Here is a 14,885-nt window from a genome sequence, read left to right as displayed (position 1 = left end):
CTTCAGCCTTAAGATGACCCAGCAACTATACTGGGGTTATATTTACAGGCCTGTGACCTGTCCAAAAGAGTCGGAATCAGTTCCAGTGGGATGCCAGAAGCGGAGCAAAGGGTATGGTAGCTCCTTAATAAACACCATGTATGTGGACTTTAGCGTTCTGTGAAAACACAGGGAAATGATCTGCCATGTCCCATCTGCTCTACATCTAGGGCAGGGGTGTCCAACCTGCGGCCCGAGGGCTGCATGCGGCCCAGGATGGATATGAATGTGGCCCAGCTTGAACTTCCGCCAGTCCAGGAAACGTTATGTTGCAATGTGACGCACAGAGAGCGTATGTACACGGTTGCTATTTGTGTGCATCTGTGCTATAAACTTTACATGGGGAGTGCAACGTATGGCTTCCTAGAGCAGGAAAAGCAGTTAACAAGTGAGTGTTCGGTTACTTACAAAGGCAGGTAAGCATTCTTCAGCGGCATTGCCCGCTATGCTAGGGATATATGCAGCGCCTACATTTGTGAGCAACTTTTTCAAGAATGAACACACTAAGGGGGTTATTTACTAAACTCCAAATGCAAAAATCATCAAAAATGTGATTTTTTTTTTTTTTAATAAAATCGGACTTTCCGGAATTTATTAAACCCAGATGATGGAAAAATCAGAATCTGAAAATCCGGCATCTCAGACCTGTCGAGGTTGCATATAAGTCAATAGGAGAAGTCCCAATGATTTTTTAAAGTGCGCTGGGTTTCGTGCAATATCCCAAAGTTTTCGGGTGAAAAATCCATAAAATTCGTGCCAATCGGATGAAAAAATCAAAAATTTGTGAAAATCTGATAAAATATCCGGAAAAAATCATGAAAATCATATTTTTTCCCGCAAAGCAAATGTTCGGGGAAATGTACCGTAATCATTTTTAAGCGGAAAAAACCCGAGTGGGTTTGATCGGAGTTTGTAACAGAAAATACTGAGATAAATTCGGACTTTGATAAATAATAGCCTAAGAGTAAAATTAGAACCAAATTATCTGTTGAGCACCTTGCGAATTCACTGAGAATTGCAACTAATTCCATTCAACCAGATATTGATACATTCGTTTCTCAAACACAATGTCAAAAAACCCATTAGGTTGATGATCGCCTCTTTTCTTTTACAAATAAATCAAAAGTTAGTGTTTGTGTGTATTTCAAGCGTGGCCCCAGAACATTTTTCTTCTTCCAATGTGGCCCAGGGAAGCCAAAAGTTTGGACACCCCTGACCTAGGGGATAATGTAATAAAATCTTAAAGTTCCCTACTGCTCTAGTATCCCATAGCAACCAATTATTAGGGAGCATTTCCTAGTCAGGCCCTAAACAACAATAATTATATGGTTGCTATGGGTTACAAGACCTGTTGGAAACTTCCCATTATTTTGAGAAAGGAGCTTGCAGTTGTATTTAAATTGCACAAATTCAGCTACGGTTTTTCTACACACACACACACTAACTAATGCGGGACTTTCCCGGTCACTGTGACTCAGCTCCATGTTCCAGACAATCTGTTTTTGTTTTGTTTTTTTTGATTTTTTAAAGGCAAAATAGACCCAAGAGGAAAAAAAAAAATACGCTAGTGGTAAGAACAATGTAAATAAGCCAGATATAAGAACATATAAACATTGTCTTGGCACGTTATTCGCTTCCATGTCTCCGAACTCTTGGCCCAGGCAAAGAATGCTGTTTGCTGTTTAGCAATGAAAAGTTAATGTTTCCAGTTTCAGAAACGTTTAATGAACAAACCCCAACACCACAAACACACTGTGTTCTCAGTTTCGACTCAACTCTCAGTGGCAACGGAGTCCCCCTTTCCAAATCCACGGGCACAGGGATATGTTATACACCTCCCTCCCATAATAAGCGCTGGTCACCGGGTTCCCAGTAAAAAGGACACTGTAAACATTTCATGACCTGTAAATGGGTGTCGGAATGACGGAGCTGCCAGTTGCAACCCGAACAGCTGTTTATGGCCTTAGATTCCTTCACAGGGACAATACAATGCTCAGCGCCCCCCTAATACAAAGAAAAGGGTCTCCTTTATCATCAGGAGAGGGTCCATAGAAAACCAATGAAAAGACCTTTGTGTAATTGACAAGGGAAAGCCATTATATTGCTGAGGGCTGAAAAGGAACCTCCAGCGTCACTAAGGTCACAGGGATTCACACAGATCATTGCAAGGCCTTATTTATAGAGGACAGGATCAGTTTAGAGAGAAAGGAAAAGCTGTAACACCCACCCGCGTCTAAATGTAACCGTCTCGCATAACTTGCCTGCGAATGCCAGATCTTAATTACTATCTTTAAGCAGAATGAAGGGAAACATTTCCTACGCGGCGTCCAAATGGTTAGCGGAGCGTTTCGTTACAGTAAATACAGTGTTGCAGTCGAGAAAGGTTTCTGTCATTGTGTTTGCCACGTTTTCTTCTTTTCAGCCCTAGGGTGCCGTGGAACCCAACCGTATCTCCATGGCCATCAATAAACCTCCCCAGTTTGGTTTTAATGTAACTGATGGTTTAAATTTAGCTGTAAACAGGGTCATACTGGCCTTACAGAATTCTCCAGCCCTAACAGCAACAGCCAAGGACCATTCCCATCAGCCCTTTTCTTATTTCCACCATAGGACTAACTATTTCTTTCAACACAGTCTACATCTAATAATTGTAAGAGTGGGCCCTCAATTAACATTTATCTGGTGGGCCCTGGTAGGCCCAATCTGACACTGGCTGTCTATTTCACCCTTGAATAAGGGTTCCCTCCTTTACCCAACAAAACGGAAGATCAGACATGGACGGTTTCCCTTCCTGGCCTCCTACAAATCCCAGTTATTCCAACCATGAAAACTAGTAGCATTCTGCATACTCTACTTTGTCAGATTCATAATCATCTCAGTAGGCTTCTCCGAGACAGATTATAGGCGACCTTTGGACAAACCGCCTGATGCAGTAGAGCGTTTCACCAGATTAAGGAATTAGAATACCCAGGCTTCCTCTGATTGGCTCCTGGCAAATGCAGCCATGAGCAGACAAACCAGTTAATGGCATTCTGGCCCAACGTCTTAATTGCCTCATCATACAAGGGTCTACTAGGGATATCATTGCCAAAAATGTAAGCTTGTACAACAAGTTTACAAGTTAATTTGCCCTACAATTTACCTACAATTGCAATCAAACATAATCTTAGCAACAGCATTCCTTTTAAAAGATCACAATATCATATGCTATGAACATTCGCTTGGCTTCCCATGCAACAAACCAAAGCTTGGAGACTTATATTTACTAAGACGATACCTCTAAAGAGGGTTTACCTAAAAGTGTATCTGTTGTGACTTCCTTTTAGGAAGGACTAACATGCAGCCCTCCTGCTGTTCTTGGCCTGTGATTGTTGTTTAACAGTAGGGTGGAGGTGGGACACCACTCTAGAAGATACTGTTCCTTGCCATACAGATATAAAGCAAAGGCAAGAGCAAACCCACATGTATCCCATGTTTCCATACAATTCTGAAGGTTACAGCAAATAAAAGCACTGGTGTGCCAGCTCCTATTTAACGTTGCCCATGTCTGTCAGCTGTAGTAGAATTCATGGGCTCACACAAAGCATCTCAGTGGCTACAAATGGAACTGTGTGCACATAGTTCTGCTCACAGGCCCAACACCTTGACAACTGCTGTGTGCTTCCTTCCTCCCACAAAGAATGCAGAATGTGCCATTAATTCCTTTATTGTCAGAGCAGCCTGGATGCCACTGTTTGGCCAATAAGAGCCAAGACACAAGCAGCCAGAGCTCAAATGAATGTCTATAGCCAACACGTCTTACCTTCGGCCTTGCGCTCTCCTAAAGACTGGGATGCATAAGGAGAGATACAGAGAAAAAGAAGTTTATTAGTCAGAGGGAAAGAAACACAAAGAAAATGAAGTTTATTCGAGGAAGTCAGAAAGAAAGAAATAAGAGAATCAGAATTCCCTTTCTGTGCTTTATGTCTTGTCAAATAGGTCACTGTATGTGGAATTTACTTTAAAATATAGAATTACAGTAGGTTACAGATATATAGAAACATTGGTGTAACAGTCACCCTGCTTTAGTTCTAGGGGTACCCAGGGCACAAATAAACACTCACCCCAAATCTGCCCCTAAATGGCCTTCAGACTAGGCCCCCTTCGCTCATAACAAGGTTACAGATATATAGAAACATTGGGGTAACAGATATATATAAAAAATTGGGGGTAACAGTCACCCTGCTATAGTTTCAGGGGTACCCAGGGCACAAATAAACACTCACCCCAAATCTCCCCCTAACTGGCCTTCAGACTGGGCCCCCTTCGCTCATAACAAGGTTACAGATATATAGAAACATTGGGGTAACAGTCACCCTGCTATAGTTCCAGGGGTACCAAGGGCACAAATAAGCACTCACCCCAAATCTCCCCCTAACTGACCTTCAGACTGGGCCCCCTTAGCTCATAACAAGGTTACAGATATATATATAGAAACATTGGAGAAACAGATATATATAAAAAAATTGGGGGTAACAGTCACCCTGCTATAGTTCCAGGGGTACCCAGGGCACAAATAAGCACTCACCCCAAATCTCCCCCTAACTGACCTTCAGACTGGGCCCCCTTAGCTCATAACAAGGTTACAGATATATAGAAACATTGGTGTAACAGTCACCCTGCTATAGTTCCAGGGGTACCCAGGGCACAAATAAACACTCGCCCCAAATCTCCCCCTAATTGGCCTTCAGGCTGGGCCTCCTTAGCGAATACATTTAAAGCGATACCAACGTAAATAAAGTGATAATGACAAGTGTCAGAATTTACAGTAATTCGTCAGTATCAGTTTAAGAGGGCTCCTGTCTTAAAACTCCCCCAGACACCCACCCCCCTTCCTTTTCTACTTCGGTTGGGCTCCAACACCTCTCCAGTCATGGCCCCTGTAGCAGTGACTCAGGGGGCAGAGAAAAGGGCTGATTTTGGGGCACGGAAATAAACATTGCTGAAGAGGTATAGAGTGGGCCGACATGGGGAAGTTCAGGTGCAAGGGAAGGTGTTAGTTTAATATATTCAATTAGTGCAAAATGTGTTTCTTAAAGTGATACTGAGGACACAGACGTGGGACATTATCAACCAGACAGTGATGTGATTTTCTTTATAAAAACAGGATTTTTCAGCCAATTCCATTTAGGAATAAAGTGCTTCCAAATGCCTTTTTTTTTCCTCCTGTCCATCCAAAATCCATATCAATAGCGCAGGAATTCAGGGCAAGATGGCGCTGTGTGATTTTTAAATATTTACATACAGGTAAAACATGAGAGCAGCGAGAGAACAAACGGTTGGCCGACAGTATAGTATAAATAGTATAATAGCGCCCCCATGATTTCCCTGACAAGACTCATTTCTAAATAAGGGAAACAAATGGCAAAATGTAAAAGTGTGGTTCACCTTTAAGTTGACTTTAACTTTTCAATTGGCCTTATTTTTTCTTTTTAAGTTTAGAATTACTTGCCTTCTTCTGACTCTTGCCCAGCTTTTTCAAATGGGGGTCACTGACCCTGCCTAAAAAACAAATGCTCTGTAAGGCTACAAATTCATGGTTATTGCTACTTTTTTATTACTCATCTTTCCATTCAGGCCTCTTCTATTCATATCCCAGTCTCTTATTCAAATCAGTGCATGGTTGCCAAGGTAATTTGTTGAACCCTAGTAACCAGACTGCTACTTTTGTAAACTGGAAATCAGTTGAATAAAAAGCTAAATAGCACAAAAACCACAAATAATACTAAAAATTCATTTAAAAGTGAACAACCCTTTAACCATATTCCCCTGAAATAGCCCCATTCCCTATAATAGTAAAAATTCAGAGCTGGGCAGTGGTGTTGGAGTTCTGACTGTCATGTTTCCTTGAGCAGCATTCAGGGCACTTTCCACTAAATAGCATTAAGTGCGGTGACAGGCAGGCAGCCCCCAAACAAGAGGCCGGGGGGGGGGGTGGAGAGGGGCTGCAATACAGGAAGCCATTCAGTTTGGGATAACTTCCTCTCCAGACTCTCAGCAACATTATTCATCCCTTTCCCTTCCCTCAAATCACACACTGGAGGCAGCAGGGATGAATCACAACTAAACATTCATTTTACAAGTCTCCCCCCCCAGCGGTTGTGGCTCCGGACAATAAAACAAGGACACCCAAATCAGGAGTAAACAATGAAAACCCTGTGATTCCCACTCTGGGCTGGGGGAGAAGCAAGCAACCAATGAGCTTGCCTGTGCACATCACACTCAAAATACATTGTCAATTTAACTTCCCCTTTAATTTCTTACTTGCGCTCCCAGATTCTTCCAACACCTGCTTTTCCGTTGAGAAAGACGAGAACACATCCCACGAATAGTTAACTCAAAGGTGAACAACCCCTAATCTGCTCTAAACTCACTAGGGAGTAGGGTTGTCACCTTTTCTAGAAAAAAAATGCCGGCCTTCCTATATATTTATCTTTTTTCCCTATTCATAACATTGGGATCAGCCATCATTTTTACAGGCCAGGTGGCAACAATGGTAGGGAGCTCCAGGCCACAATTCATTATGTCTCAGCCCCCCATTCTGGCCTTCTATACCTCAATCCCTTCCCAGAGACACAGCAGGACAACCCTTTGGGAATTACCCTTTGTCCACCTATGACTCCAGAGAGAACTGAAATTAGGGATGCACCGAATCCACTATTTTGGATTCGGCCAAACCCCAGAATCCTTCATGAAAGATTCGACTGAATACTAAACCAAATCCTAATTTGCATATGCAAATTAGGGGTGGTAAGTAGGGATTGCCGAATTTGACCCGTTTCATTTCTCCAAAAATTTGCTGTCGCCGACGCCTATTAAAGTCTATGGGTGTCAAAAAAATTGTCGTGTGGCGAAATTTTTTTGACGTGTGTCTTTTTTTTTTTTGACGCACAACCCCATACAAGTCTATGGGCGACATTTTTGCGGCAAAAAAAATCACCCATCCCTAGTGGTAAGGGGAAAACATTACTTCCTTGTTTTGTGACAAAAAGTTATTTCCCTAATTTGCATATGCAAATTAGGATTCGGTTTGACCTGACAGAAGGATTCCTGAATCCTGGCCGAATCCCTGAACCGAATCCTGGACCCAGTGCATCCCTAACTGAAATTCCCCTCGCTGCAGAACGGCTGCTTCAGAAGTATTCTTGCACTTAAAGGGTTAACGACACAAGGTTGATACATACGGGTTCGCATGGAAATACAGTTGTGATTTTTTTTTTTTTTGGTTACAGTGTAACATCTGCTTTTCCTTACTGCGCATAAGAGCGGGGCCCAGTCCGGAATGTTATTGTTTAAAAAGCTTTATAATGAATCAGCCCCGTGCAGGGTTAAAAATAAAATCCAAACCTTTAAATAACTAAACCCCCCACCCCCAACCTAAAAGGCAGAAAATCTTGGTTCGTTCACCTAATATTATGGATAAAATAATGTCAATTAACGTTCAGGGTGTTGTTTACACTGGGACAAGCGCCCCCTGCTCTAGAGGAATGGTCTTTCTCTGCTCCTAATCTCTGGAATCCTACGGGAAAAGTCAACTTCCTTGTAAACACAACTCCATGCTCTTCTGCTCACAAGAGTCTGGTTCATTGCCGAGCACCCAGGCTGACAGCACCACCCACAGAGACAGTTTAAACTTCCCCCTTTTGATGCTGGGAGTTGCAGTACCGCAACAGCTGGAAGGTCAAATGATGATCTGTCTATTCAGCGACAGTACTGGTAAACTACAAATTACTATGGACTAATAAATAAGAGGATGTTCACCTTTAAATGAACTTTTAGTATGATGTAGAGAGGGATATTCTGAGACAATTTACAATTGGTTTTCATTTTTTATTGGTTTTTGAGTTATTTAGCTTTTTATTCAGCAGCTCTCCAGTTTGCAATTTCAGCCGTCTGGTTGCTAGAGTCTAAATTACCCTAGCCACCATGCATTGTTTTGAATAAGAGACTGGAATATGAATAGGAAAGGACTGAATAGAAAGATGAGTACTAAAAAGTAACAATAACAATACATTTGTAGCCTTACAGAGCATTTGTTTTTTAGATGGGGTCAGTGACCCCCATTTGAAAGCTGGAAAGAGCCAGAAGAAGGCGGCATATAATTAAAAAACTAAAAAAATGTATTTATTTTTGAAAGCTTTCTCCTAGCCAAAAACCAGTCTATTGTTGCATGCACCACCTGGTTACTAGGGCTGGCAGGGCCCTAGCAACCAGATAAGAGTTTCCAGAGGCAGGAGCTGAGGAATGTTATAGAGGGAATCTAAGACCAACTGCAAACTGGCTACAAAACAGTTTTAATAATGTGAATGGCACATTGGGAGCAAACGTTGTGATTATATGAAAACTTCTGGTGCATCTGTGCGATTCCCATGGGAAGTGACGGGGCATTATTCTATATAATATTCTATATAATAAGTCAATGGAACAATTTCCTGATTGGTCAGTATGGATGACATCTCTGGGCACCCATGTTAATTACATCATGTTTTGCAGAGGTAAAGTGCAACCTGTTATTTAACTACATCTCCCAGCATCCCCTGAGAGACTTCATCTCCCAGCATCCCCATAGAGACTACATATCCCAGCAACCCCACAGAGACTACATTTCCCAGCAACCCCACAGAGACTACATATCCCAGCAACCCCACAGAGACTACATATCCCAGCAACCCCACAGAGACTACATATCCCAGCAACCCCACAGAGACTACATATCCCAGCAACCCCACAGAGACTACATATCCCAGCATCCCCTGAGAGACTTCCGGTAGGACATCTGTTAACACAAGTTGATGACGTTGCCTTGGCATCTCTGCCACAGACTTCTTTTTGCCAAACATGAGAGAAGGTGGAAGACAAACCCCAAGACCCCCCCCAAAAACACAACTTATATCTAGTTACACAGTCCCCCAATAAAGCAGCAGAGTCTCAGTCCAACATTAGGAGCCCACAAAGTGTGAGGGAGGCAATGCAGCTCCTGAGAATACAGGCTAAACTGGGAGTTCCATGTATGTAGATAGTGTAGATAGTGTGCCTTGTGTAGGGCAATAAGTTTAGTTGGGTGCCTTCCTATCCAGGGTGCAGTGTTAGGTAGGGTGCCACTGCAGGGCTAGGATTGTGTCAGATAAGGTGCAACTATAAAGCTGGATACTGTGCCAGGTAAGGTGCAATTCTATAATTAATACGGACACAGGTAAGGTGCAATTCTATAATAAACCAATGTCACAGGTAAGGTGCAATTCTAGAATAAACCAATGTCACAGGTAAGGTGCAATTCTAGAATAAACCAATGTCACAGGTAAGGTGCAATTCTAGAATAAACCAATGACACAGGTAAGGTGCAATTCTAGAATAAACCAATGTCACAGGTAAGGTGCAATTCTAGAATAAACCAATGTCACAGGTAAGGTGCAATTCTAGAATAAACCAATGTCACAGGTAAGGTGCAATTCTAGAATAAACCAATGTCACAGGTAAGGTGCAATTCTACAATAAAACTGACACAGGTGAGGTGCAATTCTATAATGAATACTGACACAGGTAAGGTGCTAATCTGAGAGGGATACTGTCACAGGTAAGAGTCTGTGCTGAAGCTTGAGATGTATCAGGCAACATTAGGATGAATACAGTGGCAGATAGGGTGCTATTCTATAATGAATAGGGTGCTATTATAAGATGGGTACAGTGGCAGGTAGGTGCTACAATTGAATGAAAACAGTATCAAATAAGGTACAATGTTAGGACTAACACTTGGCTGGGTGGGGTGAGATGCCAGTGTGATATATATTTGGAGGATTATTATTGCACTAAATAAGGAAACATTCTGATGTGCCAGGGTGTGCGGATAGAAGCGGATAGAATGGTGGGTGCTACACTGGGGGGCTGCTGGTTGATACCTTGCCTGGTACAGTGCCAAGCTAAACGGCATCAAGTAATGAGAATGTGCTGGGTGAGATGTGAATGGGATATACTTGCAGGTGTAGTGCACCAATACTGAGCCAGCTGTGTAGTAAACAAGGTGTAAGGAATGTGTAGGACACAACCCAGGGAGAGGGGCCATAGTAGAAAGGAGCAAGTGGATAATAAGGTGCTACAGACCAGGCAGTGGGTGCCACTGAGTAGGGTGCTATACCAGATAAGACACTAGGGTACTTGGGTGCCACACAAATTTCCCCAGACGTTGTACATGCCGGGGGCTAGGGGGTCGTTTTCTGTAAATCAAAAAATATTTCCAAAGTTTAGTGGGGTGAAGGGGCTGCAATAATGAATTTGTTATTTTAGTTCCATCAGTGAAGCTGTTTGACCATATAACTTGCTATGGCACCTCGCTGGGCACTTGGGGGGGCTACGCTGGCTGGGCACTTGCGGGGCTACGCTGGCTGGGCACTTGGGGGCTACGCTGGCTGGGCACTTGGGGGGCTACGCTGGCTGGGCACTTGGGGGCTACGCTGGCTGGGCACTTGGGGGGCTACGCTGGCTGGGCACTTGGGGGGCTACGCTGGCTGGGCACTTGGGGGCTACGCTGGCTGGGCACTTGGGGGCTACGCTGGCTGGGCACTTGGGGGGCTACGCTGGCTGGGCACTTGGGGGGCTACGCTGGCTGGGCACTTGGGGGGCTACGCTGGCTGGGCACTTGGGGGCTACGCTGGCTGGGCACTTGGGGGGCTACGCTGGCTGGGCACTTGGGGGCTACGCTGGCTGGGCACTTGGGGGGCTACGCTGGCTGGGCACTTGGGGGCTACGCTGGCTGGGCACTTGGGGGGAGCTACGCTGGCTGGGCACTTGGGGGGAGCTACGCTGGCTGGGCACTTGGGGGGAGCTACGCTGGCTGGGCACTTGGGGGGCTACACTATGGAGGTGCTCAGACTAACTAGGGAGGCAGTTATGTGACACAGGACAGTGTGTTGGAAAGTTGTTACAAGTAATCAGGTGTTGTGTGTGTTTAGTTTGGCTGTTACATATATATATATCATATATTGATGTTACACAGGGAGGAAGGCTGGACAGTCAGACTAAGTGGATCGCAGAGAGAGAACGTGCGATAAAGTCGCTGTGAGTCGGGGAAGACGCGGAGCCCATTAGTTGGGGGCTCGGGATGGAGCAGTATTGGGGGACTTGGCTGATTGGGACACGGGATAAGTGATAAGTGGATGGAGCGGAGGGAGATGGAGGGAGAGGTCCCGTTATGTGAGTTGAGGGTCGGGCAGAGACAGAGGAATGAGGGAGTTGGTGAGACCGAGTGTCGGGAGGAGAAGTCGGGGAACTGATCAGTAGAAGCGGCGGGGGGAATAGACTCACCCTGTAACATTGTCTCGAGCTTCTTCCGATCCACGCGGAACCTTTCTTCTCTCCACTCAGGATCGTGGGGGGCGGCGGAGCCGGGAGAATCATCCTCTGAGCCCGGGAGTGGGGAGTCAGCGCTGCGCTCGCTGTTGGATCCCGGGTCGGACTGGTTCATGTATCCGCCGCACTGAGCTGCCATTGTGCTACTGCCGCCGCTAACTGCGCCCAACTCAGCGCCCGGGGCGCAAACTCTCATTCACCGGAGTCTGGAGAGAAGCTCAAGTCTCAGCCGCCGAGTCACTCAGCGAAACCCAGCGCCGCCCTCGCTCACAACTCTGATCCGACTGACTGAGCTCCTCTCTGGCTGCTCCACTCTGGCAATAGCGCCTGACGTCACGCTGCTGGAGGCGGAGCTCTAGTTGTGCGCCTGAGTCAGCGCCGCGCTACTGATTGGTGGGAGGAGAGAGAGAGCCGGGCGCAGCTGCAGAACTTCTTGGGGTGTCAATCATCATTATTCCTGTGTCTTACTGGATCCCTATTGGTTGTACAGAAAGTCATTCCCTAAATCATCAACTTTACCGAAAAACGACTTTTTCTTAAAATATTCTCAGCAACTTCCCTGTTCCCATTTATTAAACTTATTCACTGTCCTACACAAATGGAATTTAGTGTCTTTATCTGCCCTTTATTTATATTCCCAGCTCAGTGCTGAGATTGGGGAGGGAAACACAGGGAGGCCAACCCTTCACTTCTTTATTTCTGTGAAATGACATCCCATCAGTGGGTGTGCAAAAGTTTTGAATCCCGGAACTTTCTTTTGCTCCTCTCCACTTCTGCGTGCAAATAAAATATAGTTAAATATAAGGGTGCGCTGAATCCAGGATTCAGTTTGGGGTTCGACCTTTTTCAGCAGGATTCGGATTCAGTTGAATCCTTCTGCCCGGCCGAAGCGAATCCAAATCCTAATTTGCATATGCAAATTAGGGGCGGGGAGGGAAATCACGTGTCAGAAAACAAGGAAGTAAAAAATATTTTCTCCTTCCGAACCCTAATTTGCTTATGAAAATTAGGATTCTGATTCAGTTCGGTATTCGGCCGAATCTTTCGCAAAGGATTCGGGGGTTTGGCTGAATCCAAAATAGTGGATTCGGTGCATCCCTAGTTAAGTATATAGAAGATAAAAAGAGAGAAAAGATTGCTGGGAGAGAAATAGAGAAGAGATAGAGAAGGTGGAGGCATCACAGAGGGTTATAGAAAAAAAGGAGAGAAGAAAACATTTAAAAATTTTTTTTAAAAAATTCGTTAGTATACAACGAAAAAAAAACCACAAAGACAAATTAAGTCTTTATTAAGAAATTACTTACCGAAACTTCTCTTCAGAAAAGACGATCCGGCACTTAGCGATTTCAAAGTTTAATTTGTCTTGGTGGGTTTTTTTCATTGTATACTAACAAATTTTTTTTTTTTTAAATTTGATGTTACTGGTTCTTTAAGGAATAGTGAGAGAAGATATAAATGAAATAATCTTGGGTAATACAGAATAGGATGGGGTTGTTATGACACAATACACAGGTAAGCAGCTGTGCAGAAGCTGAATTGTCAGCCAAGAAAAGTCATAGGCACAATTTTAGTTTTGGGGTCCCTGCAGGTCACATAATAAATCTATACACACTGGGCAGTAAACTGTGTATTAGAAGGAAATACCAAAAAGGAAGTAGGAAAATGGCTTTGCTTTAAAGTGGGTGAAACCAGAAAGTATTGGTGTGTGATAAAACTGAACCCAGCTTGGGCATTCTCAATATGGTGGACTGGCCTTTTAAGGATGATTTGGCGCCAAAATTCAAATCTGGCGCCCCTCTGTGACATCATGACACTCGGCCACAGCGAGAGTCACCGGAAGTGCGCGCCTGCGGCACCGACAGTCTAGAAGAGACATGCCGGGAGGTAAGAGACTGCAGCAAACTCCCGGCACGTCTTACAGATACACCTGGAGGTACCGCCCAGTGCTGGGCCATAGCCATATGGGAACCTGACCAGTCTCTGAGCAATGGGGGTTGAAGGCCCAAAATCAAGACTGTATTTAGGTCCAATGCTGCCCTGGACCCTGAGCATTGGACCTAAATATGCCCCCTACGCCATGCGTGTGATGTCACTTCCGCAAACCAGCCCGGCCCCCGGAAATCTGTGGAAGAGGGTGGGCGATTTTATTTTTTTTTTTCATTTCGAAAAATAGATTCATAGGCACCCAGGGGCCACCTCCCAAAACCTGCCGCCCTAGTCACAGGCCCTCGGATGCCTTAAGGCCCCCCCATACACGGGCCGGTAAAAGCAGACCGAGTCAGCAGCTTATTGGCCCGTGTGTGGGGCCATCCGACGGGCTTCCCCGATCGATATCTGCCCGAAAGTTGCCACATCTCGATTGGGCAGGTTAAAAAATCCAGTCCGATCGCGGCCGCATCTGTGCGTGTATGTGGTCCCATGATCCGACCGCCCAGATCAGATTCATTATAATCCGATCGGATCTGCCCAATATCACCAAACGAGCAGATCACTACGTCTGTGCCCATCTTTAATATAAATACGGCCCTGGCCAAAATAAGAGGTAAGAACAAGCCTCTTCTGTCCACCCTTAGTTCTGAACTGGGCCCACCTCTCCTCCTCCACATCACAGATATCTGTAAAAGCTGTTACAGCAGGTGAAGAAGTCTCAGCCATAGCAGGTGAATAATAACAGTAGCGTTTGCTCACACCGCATGCACTCTTTATAGTGACACTTTCAGCACCAATATGTCACTGTTAAGCTAAAAGATCCCCCATCATTAGTAATAATAACAACTCCCAATTTCCTCCTTCAGCATCACCTGCACCTTACACTGTACTGTAGCTTTAAGGCCTTGTGCCCTGTGGGATGCATTCTGGGTAATAGAACTCATTCCCCCACCAGAACATAAAGCAAATTATATGAGTTATTCCTTCTCTGCAGATTTTATAACTCACTCTGTAAGTACCTTGGGAGACCTGTAACTAATTATTTATATTAGGGGGTCCTAAAATACATCTGTGTTCTGTCTTATCTGTTTAGGCACCACCTCTCCCTACTCCCTTCCCAGAGACTATTATCCACTGTTACTATAGGCACCATCTCTCCCTACTATACCTGCTATCCCACAGTCACACTCCCTTCCCAGAAACTATTATCCACTGTTACTATAGGCACCATCTCTCCCTACTATACCTGCTATCCCACAGTCACACTCCCTTCCCAGAGACTATTATCCACTGTTACTATAGGCACCATCTCTCCCTACTATACCTGCTATCCCACAGTCACACTCCCTTCCCAGAGACTATTATCCACTGTTACTATAGGCATCATCTCTCCCTACTATACCTGCTATCCCACAGTCACACTCCCTTCCCAGAGACTATTATCCACTGTTACTATAGGCACCATCTCTCCCTACTATACCTGCTATCCCACAGTCACACTCCCTTCCCAGAGACTATTATCCACTGTTACTATA

At 44.7% G+C, this 14,885-nt stretch overlaps 1 protein-coding gene across 2 annotated transcripts in view; it reads right to left on the bottom strand.

Annotated features, from left to right (window-relative positions):
• Positions 1 to 11,790, bottom strand: part of bicc1.L (BicC family RNA binding protein 1 L homeolog) — a 170,991-nt gene extending 159,201 nt beyond the window's left edge. Inside the window, exon 1 of one of the 2 annotated variants that reach the window (XM_041568553.1) lies at positions 11,377 to 11,790. In XM_041568553.1, the coding sequence (XP_041424487.1) occupies positions 11,377 to 11,617 (241 nt within the window). In that variant the 5' untranslated portion in view covers positions 11,618 to 11,790. 2 annotated transcript variants of the gene reach the window in all.
• Positions 11,791 to 14,885: the final 3,095 nt, after the last annotated feature.

Source organism: Xenopus laevis, chromosome 7L, assembly GCF_017654675.1.
Source record: "Xenopus laevis strain J_2021 chromosome 7L, Xenopus_laevis_v10.1, whole genome shotgun sequence".
Lineage (NCBI taxonomy): Eukaryota > Metazoa > Chordata > Amphibia > Anura > Pipidae > Xenopus > Xenopus laevis.
The sequence above is the reverse complement of the archived record's forward strand: the minus strand, read 5'-3'. Positions and strand labels throughout refer to the sequence as shown.